At 35.9% G+C, this 16,683-nt stretch overlaps 1 protein-coding gene across 4 annotated transcripts; it reads right to left on the bottom strand.

Moving 5' to 3' along the window:
* Positions 1 to 3,176: 3,176 nt before the first annotated feature.
* LOC129264676 (uncharacterized) lies at positions 3,177 to 16,383 on the bottom strand. 4 transcript variants are annotated; one of them, XM_064102328.1, is made up of 9 exons: positions 15,992 to 16,383; positions 12,552 to 12,718; positions 11,858 to 12,001; positions 11,194 to 11,352; positions 9,659 to 9,974; positions 8,703 to 9,020; positions 7,640 to 7,884; positions 6,861 to 7,036; positions 3,177 to 6,319 (listed from the first exon to the last, which is right to left on the bottom strand). In XM_064102328.1, exons 2-9 carry the CDS (start codon positions 12,618 to 12,620, stop codon positions 4,975 to 4,977), a joined length of 2,772 nt encoding a protein of 923 aa, XP_063958398.1. In that variant the 5' UTR covers positions 12,621 to 12,718; positions 15,992 to 16,383; the 3' UTR covers positions 3,177 to 4,974. The 4 variants fall into 4 exon arrangements, with proteins under 4 accessions (XP_063958398.1, XP_063958399.1, XP_063958401.1 ...); XM_064102329.1 differs by lacking the exon at positions 15,992 to 16,383 and adding an exon at positions 15,684 to 15,874; XM_064102331.1 differs by lacking the exon at positions 15,992 to 16,383 and adding an exon at positions 15,567 to 15,720.
* Positions 16,384 to 16,683: the final 300 nt, after the last annotated feature.

The raw sequence follows: 16,683 nt of genomic DNA, 5'->3' as shown, positions 1-16,683 counted from the left end.
CACATAAACATTAGAAAAAGATTGAGGTGACAAGACTAGAAGACTTGTTGCATACACAGATTTCCATGGCATCCTGTACATTGCCTCTTGTTACCAAGGCATTTATATGTGTTTGCCCCACTCCACCCAGGAGTAGGCAGGTATTTCATTGAATACTTTCATAGCCCAGCTGCAGCTAGCTAGCCAGCTAGTGAAGTAGAAATAGTCTGCATTATAGTTGCAAACATTGAGAATGTATTTCAAACTATCATCATTGTTATTTATGATACCACTGAAATAGTTTGTTTGAATATTGACATGTAATTTCATGTAAGACAAAAGGCTGTCCATATGTCATATTTTGAACAAAACTGGCACTAACATATTAAATTAAATTCATTTGATTAACGTCATTAGAAAGCTTTCCCATTAGTTTCGAAAACCCATATATTGGAAATCTAAAAGAATGTTATCCAATGATAATCACATTTTATGAAGCCCCTTTAGAACTGAATATGTATGAAACTACTGCAGATATATCATTTTCTTATTCATAGGATAAAATACATGTTCTCCAAGTAGCATAATTGAATTATTCCAGGGTATATATTATGATGATAATGATGATGATCCACAGCATGGATATTGCGCCATATTTCTGTTCAAAACATTCATAGGTGTAGAAATGTATATCATCAGCATAAATGATAGATCAAGAAGTGCCCATGTAGGGTTAATGATATGTTTACATTTCTATGATATAAAGATATTCTTGTTTGTGTGATTTAAAAGGTTTATGGGGGCGTGCTATATGGTTTTGCATGGTATTAAGCTGTTCAGTCAGCGAGATATTGGAGGGGTATTACCTGTCTATGCACCTGTAGTACAGAAAAATGGCAATGTAAAGAAACAAAATTAATTTAATTAAACCTTAAATGTATGACAGTTTGAAAGGATTTTTTTTTAATAATCCTGGAGAAAAATTCTTATTTAAGAAAGAAAAAAACTCAAGATATCTCACTTGAGAACAAAATGGGTGGAGTATTTTCACTCTGTTTTCTTTTTTAGTGTGGTGTGTATGAATTACAGGTACAACGAGCAATCAAAACCAACTTGGTTTATGTTATAACTGCGGCACTGCATTTCTCTAGATTAGGGAAGAGGTTTATTTGTTTTGAACCAGACTTAACATTATTTTTGTTGAATGCCCTTGTAGTTATTTGTCTAAATTATCTTTCTCTTTACAATGTGTAGTTTTCATTATTTTTCCGGTATTATTTGCTATTTTGAGTTATATTGATTTAAGTGTTTGCATAACATGTACTTATGTATGTTCACTACTACCGTGCTACGTATGTGGTGATATAGTAGTTCTGGAATTTTGTTTCATATTGTTACATTCACAATTAAATTTGTATTTTGTTGACATTTGCATCATGTATTTAAAGTTTGCTTGAAATTAACTATCAATGAAATCTGCACAAATATTACTGTATATCATTGAATGATAGACCTTATGAAATATTCAATAACTTCGAAGAACTTGATTTTCCAAAAATTCCTAATTTTCAGACTGTAAAGCGTGGGTTGGTGATCTACCTTGAAAGCACCTAACATTCAGTTTTACCAGAAATCTTGAAGAGAAAAAAAAAAGTGATATTCTGTCTCACCAATCTGCATCTGTTTTGCAATTTTGTTTGACCCCGTGTCAGGGTATTTGTTGTTTGCAACACTTTCATGGTTACATATTAAAACATCTTGCCAGGATTCATTAATTTTTTAATGTTATTTTTGTGTTCCTCTCATCTGATATTTTTATGGGAGTGGTGTGAAAGGTTTTCTTTATTAAGTTGAGAGGGGGAGGTGGAAGAATCAGAATAAGAGGGAGGGAGAGCAATGAAGTGAGATGATTAGAGAGAGGGGGAGAGTGAAAAAGTAAGAGAGGAGGGAAAGAAAGAAATGAGAGAGGAATGCTATGGTCACAAATACCTTTACGAACACCATATACCATTTATTGCTATATCTAAAACTTGTTTGTACGTACGTTGTTTGTAAAGCCATTTGTGACCATAACATTAATAATTGTACTGTTCACTCCAGGGCCCCGTCTTGCAAAAAGTTACGATTGATCCAATCAATCGTAACTCTATGGAAATCCATCAGTGCAATTATTTTTTCTTCAGGAAATTTGCAAAACGTCCTTTGTAAACAAAAGAGAACACACCAAATTGTCAAGAAATCAATTAATTCACGGATATACAATCATATCTATAATTTTTTTTTAAACAAACATGCATTTTATATGTTGACTGTGCTGGCTTTCCATATTTGCGATTGATCGGATCAATCGCAACTCTTTTTAAGACCCCCAGGACACTAATTATACCAAGATTAAATGCAGTCATAGTTAAATAATGAATATGAAAAAATGCTTTTTACAAACTCATTGTAATTCGCCTCATGGATATATATGTGTAGTAAAGGTGAATATAATCCGCAAAGGTTACTGGTTTTTTATAATTTTTTTATTAGGTTTATTGCTGTTGTTCTCATTCAAATTTTGGTGAATAAGAGTTTTGATGTTAATTATGTAATTCAAATTGAGCTAAGGTGATCCGAGAGTCATGCTCGGCTTGCCATGTTTCAGTCATAATTATACGAGCAGCTCTATGAAACACTGCCTTCATCTTGTGTACTAACATTCCTGAGAAAATGTAAAGTAATTTTGATGGTCAAAAATACCTTTTTATACCCTCTTGTCTCCTCTTACTTTATTCTAATTCATCTCTCACTCATACAACCTTCTATCTGACACATTTCTTTTCTCCCCTCCTCATTATCTAGCTCTCTTACTCTCCTCCCTCTCTCTTATTCCTCCCTCTCTCTCTCTCCCTTCCCTCTTCCTGTCTCTCCCTACCATCTCCCTTCCTCCCCCTCCTCTCATCCCTCCTCCCTCTACCAGTACCTCCCTCCCTATCCTCACATCTATTTTCTCTCACTTCATCTCTCCTTTATGCAGTTTCCTATCTCTTCCTCTTCCCTCATTCAATATAACCATCTCATCTGTTTTCATTTCCTCCTAGATGCAAACACATTTACAACTCAAACCCTCACTGTCCGCTGATTCCGACATACATGTACAAGTAAATCCTGATATAAAATTGATTTTAATTCAGTGTCAATAAAAGGACTCGTACAAATTTTTTCCACATTGAATGTAAAGAAAATTTACTGAATTTTCAAGTTTTGTGTTGCCTTATCGACTTGCAACATCTGGTAAAAGCAATGGAACACAATCACAGGCACTCACTTCTCCATAATAATTATCTTTAGCCAGAACTCCCAAAGGTAGTTGGAACTACAGAACAATAGAGCAACAACTAAGCAATGTTTTCCCTGCTTTTTTGCCAAGAGCCCTGCTTTTGTGGGGAACCCTCCTTTGCTAGAAGCGTATTCAAGACATACTAAATAAGCCCTGATAATCAGAGGCTGCTACTCCCCTTACCTCTCCTTCACGTGATGAATCGATCAGGAAGGGGTGTGACTTTAATAGGCTTTGAGTTTAGGCTTGGGTTGTCCCTTGAGGGAACTTATTACAAGTTTTAAACACCAACAACTCTAATTCAATCAGGCTCCCGATTAAATTAAATTTCCATGGAAAATTGCAAAATTTATCACGTAAAACACCTTTTTATTTCACATCATCCAGATCATGACTGTTTTAGGGCATGCAGATTCATAAAATATACAAATAAATTAGAATGGTGACAGGCACATTTTGGGGAATTTATCAAAACTATCCACCCTCTTTAACATGGGTTAAATCGGTTCATCTGACGTCATTCAAATTTATGAGTTCAAAACATGTATTCAACACTTGGAAGTTTAACAAAAGTGGGTTTAAAGTTCACGCATGGGTTAAAGTGCCTCATCTTGATATAATCTAATGTGCTTTATTTAATAGAAGTACTTGACCCACTTTGGGGAAATGCAAATTTAAAACCTATTAGGAAATTCAACCTAAGTGTTGAAGGTAACACACTTCTGTGAATGAGGACAACTGCAGTTACAAAACTGATTGAGGTGATGGGTATCATAGAGCTATTAAAACAAGAATTCACTTACAATTAAACATATTTCAATTCGTTCAATTTGTGAATTTCTATGATTTTGAGAAGCAATTACATATACTGAACTTTGCTGTAGTTAAATAACTTATATTACACCTGTTGTCTGTAGAAGGAAATAATGCCAATGCAATTTTTAAAAGTTTTTTTTGACAATTTATAGAGATTTGTCGTGAAAGAATGACTCAAACACCCTCATCAAGTCTTTGCATAAAATGGGTGACATTATGAGAAAAGACCACAATGATTCCATACATCACATATGATATTACAATTATATTCTTTGAAATAAAATGTTATGAAATGTATGCATTAACAATGCACAGTTGTTATTTAATAGTATTGAACTTTATAACTAATATATTTCTTGCTCCAGAATCGGATACAGCAAGTAAGAACAATGATGGAAAATATACAAACTATAAGCATACAAAATACTTCTACTGGAAAATATTCTTATAGCATGTAAACAAATTATTTCTTTATCAAGGAGTAAAAGAGGACAACTTATTCTACTTACATCATTGGATTTACAACATCAATGAATTTTTGCAACACTATTTTGGAGGTAAAGATGACACAAAAAATTGGGACAGATTTTGTTTGTACTTTGCAGTTTGCAGTGCTGTTCGGTTAAAGAATGTTAAAATAGTACACAATTAACTTTGGAATAGATACATCCATAATGTAGACAAAGATTACTCTGCATGCAGGCCTAAACATTGACATCATCTACTGGGTGTGAATTGAAGAGAAAATAATATAAGATTTTCATGCAAGTTTATGAATAACTATATAATTCAGGAGCAAAAAAAAGAATACTCTTATTTGTAAAAATAAATAATTTCACTGATGAGGGTTATTTTCATTATGTAACAGATGACACTCTGTCAAGTTCAGCATCAGCAACAGTGACTGTTATACCTTGGTGTACGGAATCAATGATGAAATGTTCATGGTCAATCTGATCAACTGTCTGAATAATAACACCCTCAGTAGACATGACCTCCTGGCCAACAGGAGCCTCTGTTACAATGGTGATGTTGCCATGGAGATTGTGATGTTCAGCTACTGTTCCCTCAGATCCTTGAGCATCCACGGTTAAAGGTAGGTAGTTACCTGTGAACAGATTCTGGTTGAGGACAATAGCTTCTATCATGTCACTACTGATTTCATTACTGTTGTCCAATGTGGTATTTTGTATATTACGATTTTCATTATCATGGGAAAAGGCAGCACTACTCGCACTTTGCTGACTAGTTCCAGAAATTTCTTGACTACCTCCCGCAGCAGCTTGGTGAATATCACTGTTCACACAAGTAAAGACATTTGGACAGAGTTGTGTGGCCATACTACTTCCATCATCTTCCACAGCTGATGGGGCTTTTGCATGTTCAGAACTGGATACAGTGCTCTGATTTTTCTCAGTCATCCAGTCAAAGTCACTTTGAAGTTTCCTCTTCTGAGTTTTTAAAGAAATTCTGTGAGCTGCTACAGTATTCTTCTTACCTCGAGTCCCGATTCTTTGTACTCTGTGTACTAGCTTTTGGAGAGTATTAAGCATGTCCTCAAGGACAATCTTGTCCTTCAAATGAGGAACCTGAGACTCCAACTTATCAAGAAGGTCCATGTTCTTTCTTACAAGACGTTTACAGGTGACTGCAGCTCGCTGTGGCCTCTTTGACTTTGATGCTTCCTCTGCTTGAGCATTCGACACTTCCTCAGCCGAAGCCATTATTGTTGATTCCTCTATAGAACCTCCTGGCTCTGCTGGTTTTCTCTCCTCCGTGGCAAGCTTTTGGACTTCTTGAGAAAGCTTTTTAGGATCACTGACCATTAGGACATCCCCATCTAAGAGAAACAGAGGATTATCACGATATGCTGCTCCAAGCTGGTCCCAAGACCAACCAGGCACATGCCGAAAGATAGCACAAAAGTGTTTGCAAGGCAGATATAGTTTGGTCCAGTATGAACAAGTACATGAGGGATACCTCTCCTCATTTCCGAAGAACACCTGATGAGCCTGATTCCTATCCCCTTTGACAACAAAGTGGCCATCCTGGCCGGCCTGGATGTTCTCTGAAATGACGGTTGTAGTCATGCACTTCTCCACATGCTCTACAATAAAACGAGGCTTACTGTGCAAGAAAGCGGGGATATCAGCACTGTACTTGAGGTAACTGCTTGAATAGCGTGCATTGAACTCCACATACCTGTCAATCAACCAGAATTTGAAGGAAAAAAATATATAAGGGTTATTTCTTATCGTTTATAAAGCACTTGATCTCAAGAGAATTCAAGAAGACTTTATATTGAACGATATTAAAAATAATTAAGTTTTATTGAATAGCATACCATTAAAATTCATGTCCATCATTATTTCCCCTGCTTTGCCACACCCAAGGCCCCCCATTGCCTTCCCCTATCTCTAGCTGCTTTCTTTATGAAAAACGGGAAGGAGTAGAAGTGTAAAGATGCTGAGAGGTATTCTATCAAAGGTCAGGGTCAATATGGGCTCTGACTGTTCCAAAGAAGTCTAACTTAACTTCTCACCATGAAACTGAGATTCTTGTTCATAATAAAGAAAGATACACTCATTTTTCAACACTTATCAACAAAGGTCACATTTCAATACATTTAATGTAAACATGGAAAACAAAAGGAGTGGAAAAGAAGATAAAGTGGGTTCAAATCTCTTGATGGATCATCATGGAAATATGCCTCAAAACAATAATCTCTGACCTCTAGACTTACTTTCGATATTCTCCTGGAAAGCATTTTGTGTAGAGTATAGTCATCATTTCACTAAGGCTGCAGTCTTTATTGCCGCTCACATATGGATGGTTGAACATGTCATTCTGTTGCTTGCAGCCATTGACAGCATACATTGCTACTCTGACCCTTTCATTCTGAAACAAGGTTGTCCATCTCTGGGTGTAAAGAAGAACAATACATTTCACACACATGATTGATCTTCAAAGATACTTTCTAAATATGTGTATATCCTACTAGTATTACTACTACCGTTTATCCAATATCACCAATTTGTTGATTTTCTTTTAATAATAATAATACTATAGGGTATTTATATTGTGCACATATCCACCTTGTTAGGTGCTCAAGGCGCTCCTATATTACCCGGCTAAGCTAGGCGTTCATAGCGCACACAGCTTTTTAAGGAATTACTTCCTACCGGTACCCATTTACCTCACCTGGGTTTTAATATATCCTACAACTACAACTACTACTACTACTACTTCTTACTGCATATCCAATATCACCAATTTGTTTATTTTCTATCCATACATTACTTGTTTATACATAATGAATGCAATTAAGGCATGATATTATGAGAGTATCATCTCTTGTTAACTGTTTGTTCACCCTATGTATTTGTACTCATGTTCAATTCTTAGTACGGTAAGTACTTTTCTGCATTGTTTAGATAGTTGGCTATATGAACTGAATATGTATCTATTGAGAGTTACTTTTGATATCATACAATACATCAAAAAATAGCTAGGAATACTTACCTTCATACAAGATAACCAGAACATGCTGAACCAGGTAGAAACAGCCTCATTCTCTTTCCATACATTAATTGTCTTCAGTCCCTTTAGACCACATTCCTGTTCTCTCATTGTGGTTGCCATTGCAATCCTTCTCAGTGTCTTGATCATACGAGCTCTCACTAACCCATCAGATATCCCAGATGAGTCTCTGAGCCAATCCTGCCATAAGGTCTCACAACGGTGGTAGCAGAATAATGCAGTGCATCCTGTCAAATTGAAAGATAGTTCAAACTTCGCTATTAGTATTTTATATTTCCCTTTAAGAATTACATCATTACATACTGGTCTAAACTTGGCTATCATAAGAATCTGATTCCCTGACTTTATAAAAGATTAGTCATGACTGCTGCTCTCAAACTGCAGAATAACATATCCAATTTTTTTTTCAGACCAACAGACACTTCAATACATTGAAGATGTGAGTCAGCTCTAAGTTAATTCATCTTAGAAGTGTAGGTTAGAATGGACATGGAACATAAAAAAATAATTACACAAATAACAAATAGACACAAGTGTGAATGTAAAAAGGTTGCACGAGGTGAATAGTGATTGATTGATCTTATAACTGTGTGACTTGCAATCCATGCCTGCAAACTACAAGTGATGTCACAGATGAATCAAAAGAACTATATATTACAGGAGCAGATATTAATTTTATTTTCTTAATTTCAGCCCCAACAACAACAACCCTGGTGTAAGCATCCAAGGCAATCACTTGGGTACCCAGGTCACCTGTCTTGCCACACTTGATATTCCCCATTACAGACAGTGATTCTCAAGCAACTTTAGAAGAAAAAAAATGTCTTTCAATCCTGAGAGCTTACTGCAAGGCTTTTTGTTTGATGTCACACAGCTGTGAAATGGTACATTGTGGATGGTATGTGTGGGATGGTACGATATTTTACATTTCAGCTCCAACAAGCTTGTGTTCAACTAGTTGAGTAGGTGTTGTACTACATCAAATAGTATTACATCATTTATCAATAATCTTGGTGTTTCATGTCCATTGCATGTAATAACAAACCTGGGAAAATCGCCTCTGTAGCTTCAATCTCCGGGTCAAAATAATCCACCATGAACCCCTCCGGATTCCAATCAGGATTCCATCTTCTAAATACACTCAGCGCCTCTGCAATGTCCTCCGCTGTGTCGCTATGTGAGACAAACATCCCAACTGGGGTATATCCCATGTTGGTCCTCACAGAAAGAAGAAAGAGTGGAAGGGAGTATCCAGCACTTCTGTATACAGCATCCAAGACAGTGAAGGAGTTGCCATACCTGTTGAGGAGTCGGCTCTGCCAGCGTGTTTGGCAACAGAAGAGGAATTTGTCCACTTCAGATCCTGCGGGTAAATTGATATTCATATTTCAAGATTCATTTCATTTCTCATATTTCACAGACAATGTAGAATACCTGAGAAGTGTGACACTGCACTCTATAAGTATTTGATTTTGCATTTCAACATCAGCATTTAAAAAGAGAATGTAAATGGTCAAAATAATGATCACACATTTTTAACATATATGGCATTGGAAAATGCAGTGGCTTGAAAGATAGTTACAACATAACTGCGACAGCAGCACTTCCGTTCTCTGTAATGGATTTACAACTGAGCTATTTCTGAGAATAAATATACTGACTACTATTTTTTTCTTCAAATATGCTATATGCTCAATAAAGGACAACCAGGAGGTTGCTTCACAAATCTATTAACATAAAGGGCAAAGGGAGTGTGCACAATATCACCTGCTCTTTCATTGCATAACTCACCTAAGATGTACATACTGTTTATGAAATCATGCCAAGCTTTGAAATGTAGTAAATTCACTATTTTACCTTTTTTTCTGATTTTTTACTCCTTTATTCAACAAACTTTCTGACTTGAAAATGAATGTGGTGATGAAGTTAAAATGGCACAATCAGCTAGTGCATTGTATTCCTTGTCGCAATCAAATTTGCTACACAGACCGTTCAACATACCTTGCTTCAGTGGTCTGTATTCAAAGAAATCCTGACTTTCCTGTTTCCACAATGAAATCAACATCGAAGCATTATTCTGGTCAACCTTGGTATGGACCTCTTTCTTAGCTCTTTGTACGGCATTGCGGATATCAATATCTGTTGGGTAGTAGCGTCTTCTTGTCCTTTCCGGTTGCTCAGACGAATGGAAGAGGGCGCTCTGTACATACTCATCAAGATGTTTTCTGATTTCTGGAACTTTGTAGATGCCCTTTGCTGTCAATTCTGATATTTTGTGAAGTATCTGGGGATCTAATGCTTCTCGTAGCCCTGCAGCCTGAGACAAACAGATCATAAACAAATCCTCTTAAGTGGTATACTAGTATATTATGCTACAATAAATAAATTACATAATTTATCTTATATTCCAACACACCTAGAGTGTTGATGTCCTATGGTGATAAGAAAAATGTGATTAATTGTACATTTATCCATTAAACACAAACGAGTGTTGAACTTTTCACTGATCTGTCAGCTAGATAGCTATGATATCATTATTTGGATTCTAGAGTAAGGATAAAATGAAAGTGTATTGCTGTGTATCACCTTTAATAAAAGATTGTTACCCTGTTATCTTATCCATATCGCAATTAATTAAACTTAAACAACTACAAGCACATATTACCTGTAATTAGCAATTAAAGCAAACACATGAGCACACTAAAAGCATACAGAGGCACGCAACAAGGAGATTACTTTTTTTAGCTTTGCTTTAGAGTTACTTTTAGCCATTTATTTTATTTTAGGTATTATTTCTTGGAGAGATACTCTTTTTTTCTATAATTAGATCATCTCTGTTGTAGGATAAACTGCAAATAAACATCTTTTGGTTCCAGTTAAACTATGACTTCCCAAGGAATATGAATGCACAGTGCAGAGCCTATCCTTCCTTAGCAGTGCTTTGGAAAGACTGCTACAGGGTGCTTCATAATTTTTTAGATGCACTTGCCCTGTTGGGCAAGTGAATTTTTAAATAGTTGGAATATACTTGCCCGAAAATCTATTTCACTTGCCCGAAAAAATCCTTGAAAAAAAGTTTTACTTCTTCAAAAGAAAATATTATGGTTTTAGAAACCATTGACCTTTTTTTTCCTCTTTTTTGACATGAACTGATGTACCTTGTTCTTGCATTTCTTTCTACAAAGTGATTTTATCTTGCCCGCCATGACCAAAATTAGGGTCGATATGATATACCGACCCTAATTTAGGTAATTCTACTGTGAGAATTTTGCTTGCCCAATTCGGGCAAGTAGTTTTGGTCTTTACTTCAAAACACTTGCCCGACTATAACTTTTACTTGCCCCGGGCAATCGGGCAAGTGCTTATGTAGCACCCCGCTGCTACATCCAAATTTGCCTTGGAAATTAAAGTTTGTCCAATTACTCTCACCAATGGAAAATATTTGCTCAAAATATGAATTAGTGAACTAGAAAATTCCCGAAGGGGATTTTTAGATAATTGAATAGAATCAAGGCTGTCTGAGTAGTTTTGCTTACAATGTTATTGACTGGATGGCCTCTATGTGAAGACAGTGGTGGTAGACTGACATAGAACAGGGTCTCAGTATGGATGGAGCTGGAATCAGTCTGGTATCGTTCTTTCAGTTGTCTTTTGGCAAGGACCTTGGAGTGACCAGTTGGTTCTAATCCTTGGTACTGTGTTAAAATCATTCAAAGTTGCTTATTTATTTATTTTATTTATTATTACGTCTTTAACCAGGGTGACTCTGTCAGTGGTTCAAACACTGATATACTTAGAGGCCCTGGAATACAATAACAAAAATACATTAGAAAACAATTACAGAAAATGCACATGAAACTTATTGTCAACTAGATATAGTTCAGTGGATAAACAAAAGACCACCCCAAAAAGAATATTATAACAATAAGAACACCCCAAAAAGAATTTGAAAATGTCAAAAAGTTATCAAAAATTGTACACAGTAATATTGTATCATTCAAAACACTTTTAAAAAGCTGCAGTTATTACAAGAGGTACATAATTAATTCACTTTCAAGAAAAAATGTTTATCTTTGATTGGTCTTTGATTATAAACTTCCATTGAACTTGATTTGGACTAGCTATTGAGCAAGGTTGTTATGGTACTTGCAATAGATGGTTAATGGCAAGATATATGCAATATGGTGATGGTATCATTACCTGTAGTTTGTAGTCTATGAATCTGAGAATCTGTACAACATACACACTGGCTGGACAATCAACTTTTTTAGTATCCTGAACTAGCTTCCTCTTCTTCCTTTGAGTGTGTTCTTGATTCGTTGCATTGCTAAACTGTACCAAAGCCTGAATATGCAACCCAGACATATCATAAATAGATTATAAATTACATTAAATCAATAGCAGGCCACTCTCAAATAAGAAAGACCAGACATCAAATTATATTTTGGTTCAGCAACAATCTACCTTTGGTACATTAAAACATAACTTTTTATTTAAACGGAAAATTGAATTATCCACAACTGACTATCATAAATGTGAAATAAAAATGTATCTGACCTAAATGATGCAGAATTCTCTAAAAACAAGACAAATATGAGGTGATCCCAAGATTTTCAAAGTAACTGGATAATTTAATAGTGTGTGGTTCTGCCTAATATGACAAGTTATTGTGGTCATTCTTGAAAGTCACAGAAAATTTTATGCATTTATATTTTTTCATGGTATGATATTTAAAAAAAAAATATGCAAAGTACCTACAGGCATATACCTAATGGAGAGTTCTCTAATATAAGTCTAGTGTAATTCAACCACCATAAATTTGGAATATTATACAAAATTCTGTGTAACTTCTCAGATGTACATGACTTTTCTATTTTAAGATGAATTGCTCTACCTTTCTCCTTGCTTTGGTTTTCTCATTCCTGTCCCTTCCTTGATGACATATCAGGACATGACGATGCATGTAGAAGAATGGAACCCCATCACATTCTATCTTTGGAGACTGACCACCATAGTCAAGTCGAAATCTTAGAAAGGACTTGCCAGGGTCAGGGATACTTTCTGCAACAAAACAGAGATAGATGATGTATTTACACGGTGCTTGTCAAACCATGGTGCTTATAAAAAACCATGGTGCTTGTCAAAAACCTAAGGCTGCCATAGGGTTGCCCAGCGTGACAGTGATATCACTTCAAATGATGTATGCCAGCTGTAGCTTTTCTATCTCCATGAATTACAAATATGCCATGCAACAATTGCACTCCATGCAGACTCTAACTACAAATATGTGACTCAGCAATCCCTTGTAGTGATACTCTATTGAAAAATCAAGCATTTACATGACTAGATATAGGCCTACATTCATTTCCTAAAATTATATCTTTTAATAAAACAGACTTATGTGATGATCTAGAGCACCTAACTCAGGCTCATTGCCATAACAATGTTGGATGAGTACTCAGTGTCCTCACAGTCACAGATACAGTCCACTTGTTCACTGCAACCAGCCTGTCTATGGGGAATCTACATGTAGATCTATGCAGTACACAACACACATTTTAAAATTCTTTAAAATGTTACTTAACCAAAAATACTTATTTCCATATCATAGTTGTGACTTAGTTTTCATTAGTAACTTGGGGATATTTTTTTCAATCAAAAGAGTGCTCAAAAACTGTAATTTTGAGCATTTTTTTGTGTGTAGGCCCTCTATTGGTAGAAAGTAAAATTGCAAGGATATTGTCATTCAATGATCTCTATTTTTAATTTATAAAGAATAATCAAAAGAATTAAATTTACTCCAGAGCCAAGTTATATAATGAATAATTGTACTGGAAACTGACAGCGTAAAAAAATCAAGCATTTGTCCCCAAAACAAGAGAAAATAAGCCAAACATTGCCAACCTTATTAACAGAGAACAAGAGTGTCGCTAAGGCGAGCACATCTGTAATGCAGAAAATGGAGTTATTGTTCAAGCAAGAAAAGTGGAAGGTGGTGACTTCACCTTTGACCTTCTGACCTCAAAATCAATAGAATTGCTAGGATCTATGCTAGTATCATACACACCAAATTATATGAGCCTAGGTTAAGTTAAACTGAAGTTATCGCGTTTACAAGGACTTCAAAAGGGTAAGATGAAAACATGTCAGTGTGACCTTGACCTTTGACCTTTTGACCTCACTTTGGTAGGCTTCCTGGGATCCATATTAGTATCATACACACCAAATTATGAGCCTAGGTTAATTCAAACTGAAGTTATCGCGTTTACAAGGAAAAGTTAACGGACGGACTCCAAGCGTGATACCATAATACGTCCCGTCTAGGACGAGCGTATAAAACATAATCTAAAGAATTCAAAATACTTAAGAGCCAAGTATATGTAGCTGTAATGGAAACTGACAGTATCAAAAAATCAAGCACTTGTCCCCTAGAACAAAAGAAAATAAGCCAAACATTGGCAACCTTATTTCACCACACAAGGAGTAGTAACAGAGAACAAGGTTATATCATAACTTTGTGCTGGTGTTGACGATCTACGTGTAATTTCCTCTATTGACCAACACCAACCCCCAGGGATGGGGAAAATTGTGATTTCAAGTTGGTGTTGGCGTTGGTGATTTGAAGCCCACAAACAGGTGAACAGGATGAAAAATCCCCCCCAAAAATTAGGTTTTTACAGAGAAGATGAGTGCAAATCATTAGACGTTAGAGCCTTACAGTACATTTAGGCCTAGATCTATACATTTTAATGGACATTAATATATACTCTTTTGGATTCTTGAAGTAATTTTAGCCTGTAGTGTTATGAGATTTTTATGGTAAATTTCTCCCCGATTCCACTTTCATCGTCGAGAAGTTTTAACATGAAGTTGAGATGATTAGATCAGCAGCGCAGTGCAGAGGCAAACAAGTATGGCATAGCCATATTCTTAGAGTTTTTATGATCGATAACTCGAATGGCATCGTTCTTCTGTCTCCTGAACCCGGCCCAGCTCGGTGTTAAAGCTCAGATCAGTTTAGACCAAAAGCTTAGGTCTCTGTTATAATGGTTGTTCCACTGAACTCCATTGGCTCCACTCTCCAATTACAGAAGTTCTAACTTGATCTGTACAGGGACTCAATGGCAGATATAGCTAAGAACCCCCACAAACAAGTTTAATCTTATTATCATTACCAAAGTACATGTACATACCCTATTATGACCGCCATATTTATATCATACCCTTGAACTAATTTCTTTCCCTATATTCCCACCTGGACAATGGTTAACATCAATTTCTTATCATGACATGAGATTCTAATTGTTCCTTAATTTATTGGAACCTGTAAGCTACAATCTTGGATCTGAATATTCATGAGAGTGACGACAGACATCACCCCTTGACCCTTACGTTATTTATGGTGCCCGGATGTTTCTATGAGTTGAACATTTGTCGCTTGCGTAAGATCGACAAGCAATCCAACCCGATTTAGAAAGGATGATCTGATTGGCCAATGGTTTCAACCCGGAAGTTTTTCCAACACCCATATGTTTGTGTATTAACTATTATATTACACCTTCTGATATACTGGGAGTTGTATGACAGCTGAACTAAAAGTCACTGATTTTTTTTCCTTTTAATAAGTTCATTTTTCCCCGTTTTGGTGCTTCTGAGGCAAAAACAGAATAATTAACTTTACCAGGATCTAGTTATTTTCATGTACCGTAATTTATGTAGAACAAAGTGAAAAATCAAAGATAGATCCCCATCGGGGGGATTTCGCATTGCAAATTCCCTAATGGTGGGTCACGTTCGTGAGCTGAGCCGTCTGTCACTCTCAGTCTCACTCTGTGTACGAGAAATAAAAAAATATATAAAAAATTAAATGTTTAAAAAGTCCTCGAAGCAGCAGACAACTGCCATGTACCGTACTCTAACGATCAGTTCAGCAGCCTTTTCAAGCTCTAAACACCAACATCAACACCAAACTTGAAATCCCCCATTATCACTTTATTGGATGGAATGTTGTGTGCTGCAATATTACTTTATAAATAACTGAGATGATACAACTGAGACAACTTGTATTTCAGCAGATGGGACTATTAATTGTCGTCTACGATCATGACGATTAACCAAATCATCTAATGATCTATGGTGGTTGCCCCGGGCACGGCTGTTTCACTCCCATAGGCTATGTACAAAATAAGCCCTTTCAAGTACGCGCGCACGAAATCCGCGCGCGCTGCCCAGCCAGCTGATATGCAATTTCAACTTTTACACCACTCGACGATCAACTGTAAGACTTTCATTCGACATGTGTTAGAAAGCTACATTTTTTGAGGTTTGCCTTACCTTTTAAGGTTATTCCTTTCCATCGTTATATGGTATCTCCAAAATATCACGAGAAATCACATTCCAAATTTCGAAAATCCTTATCATTTTGAAGATATTTACAAAAATCCTGAGAGTTCCACTCTTATTAGAGACATTTTCTGTGCAATCTCGAATGAGCCTGGCCCCTGGGACTTGCAGAGAGCGTCCATTTCAGGCTCAATATCTTGAAAACCACTCGTCCGATTTTGGTGTTCTCAACGTCTCAAAAGATATAATGTCTTGTTTAATAACATATCCAATTGGCATCACAAACCCATCACTAGTTTTCTTTTAATTCGACTTTTGCTACCCAGTACTTCTAATGCACGTCAAATACCATATTCGGTCTTTGACGTTGCCAAATTTCTTCTGGAAACTTATAACACGATCATTGTTTCATTATAAGATTTGTAAGGTGTATATTTCATTAAAAAAGTAACAAATTCAAATAAAAATAAGTTTGTTAGAAGTTTTAGATATTTTTTGTTAAGTTTTGTTGGAAAAATTATTATGATATGTTGAATTTAGTTTATATAGTTTTGAATCCTTGAAATTTATAAATACAAATTGGCAATCGATCTTTCACCGCTAAATACGATTTATGATTTATTTGTAAACAAAACTATCTGGACGTCATCGATCACACTTTGAATGGGGAAATGGGTCTAGAT

Source organism: Lytechinus pictus, chromosome 7 (genome assembly GCF_037042905.1).
Source record: "Lytechinus pictus isolate F3 Inbred chromosome 7, Lp3.0, whole genome shotgun sequence".
In the NCBI taxonomy this organism is placed as follows: Eukaryota; Metazoa; Echinodermata; class Echinoidea; order Temnopleuroida; family Toxopneustidae; genus Lytechinus; species Lytechinus pictus.
This window is presented reverse-complemented; position numbering and strand designations above follow the sequence as displayed.

Coding starts and splice junctions, on each gene's coding strand:
- LOC129264676 (XM_064102328.1), bottom strand. CDS start 12,620: ATGCATCGTCATGTCCTGATATGTCATCAAGGAAGGGACAGGAATGAG. Junction 9,975..11,193: donor GCCATCCAGTCAATAACATT/GTAAGCAAAACT, acceptor TGTTTGTCTCAG/GCTGCAGGGCTACGAGAAGC. Junction 7,885..8,702: donor TACAGAGGCGATTTTCCCAG/GTTTGTTATTAC, acceptor TCAATTTGACAG/GATGCACTGCATTATTCTGC.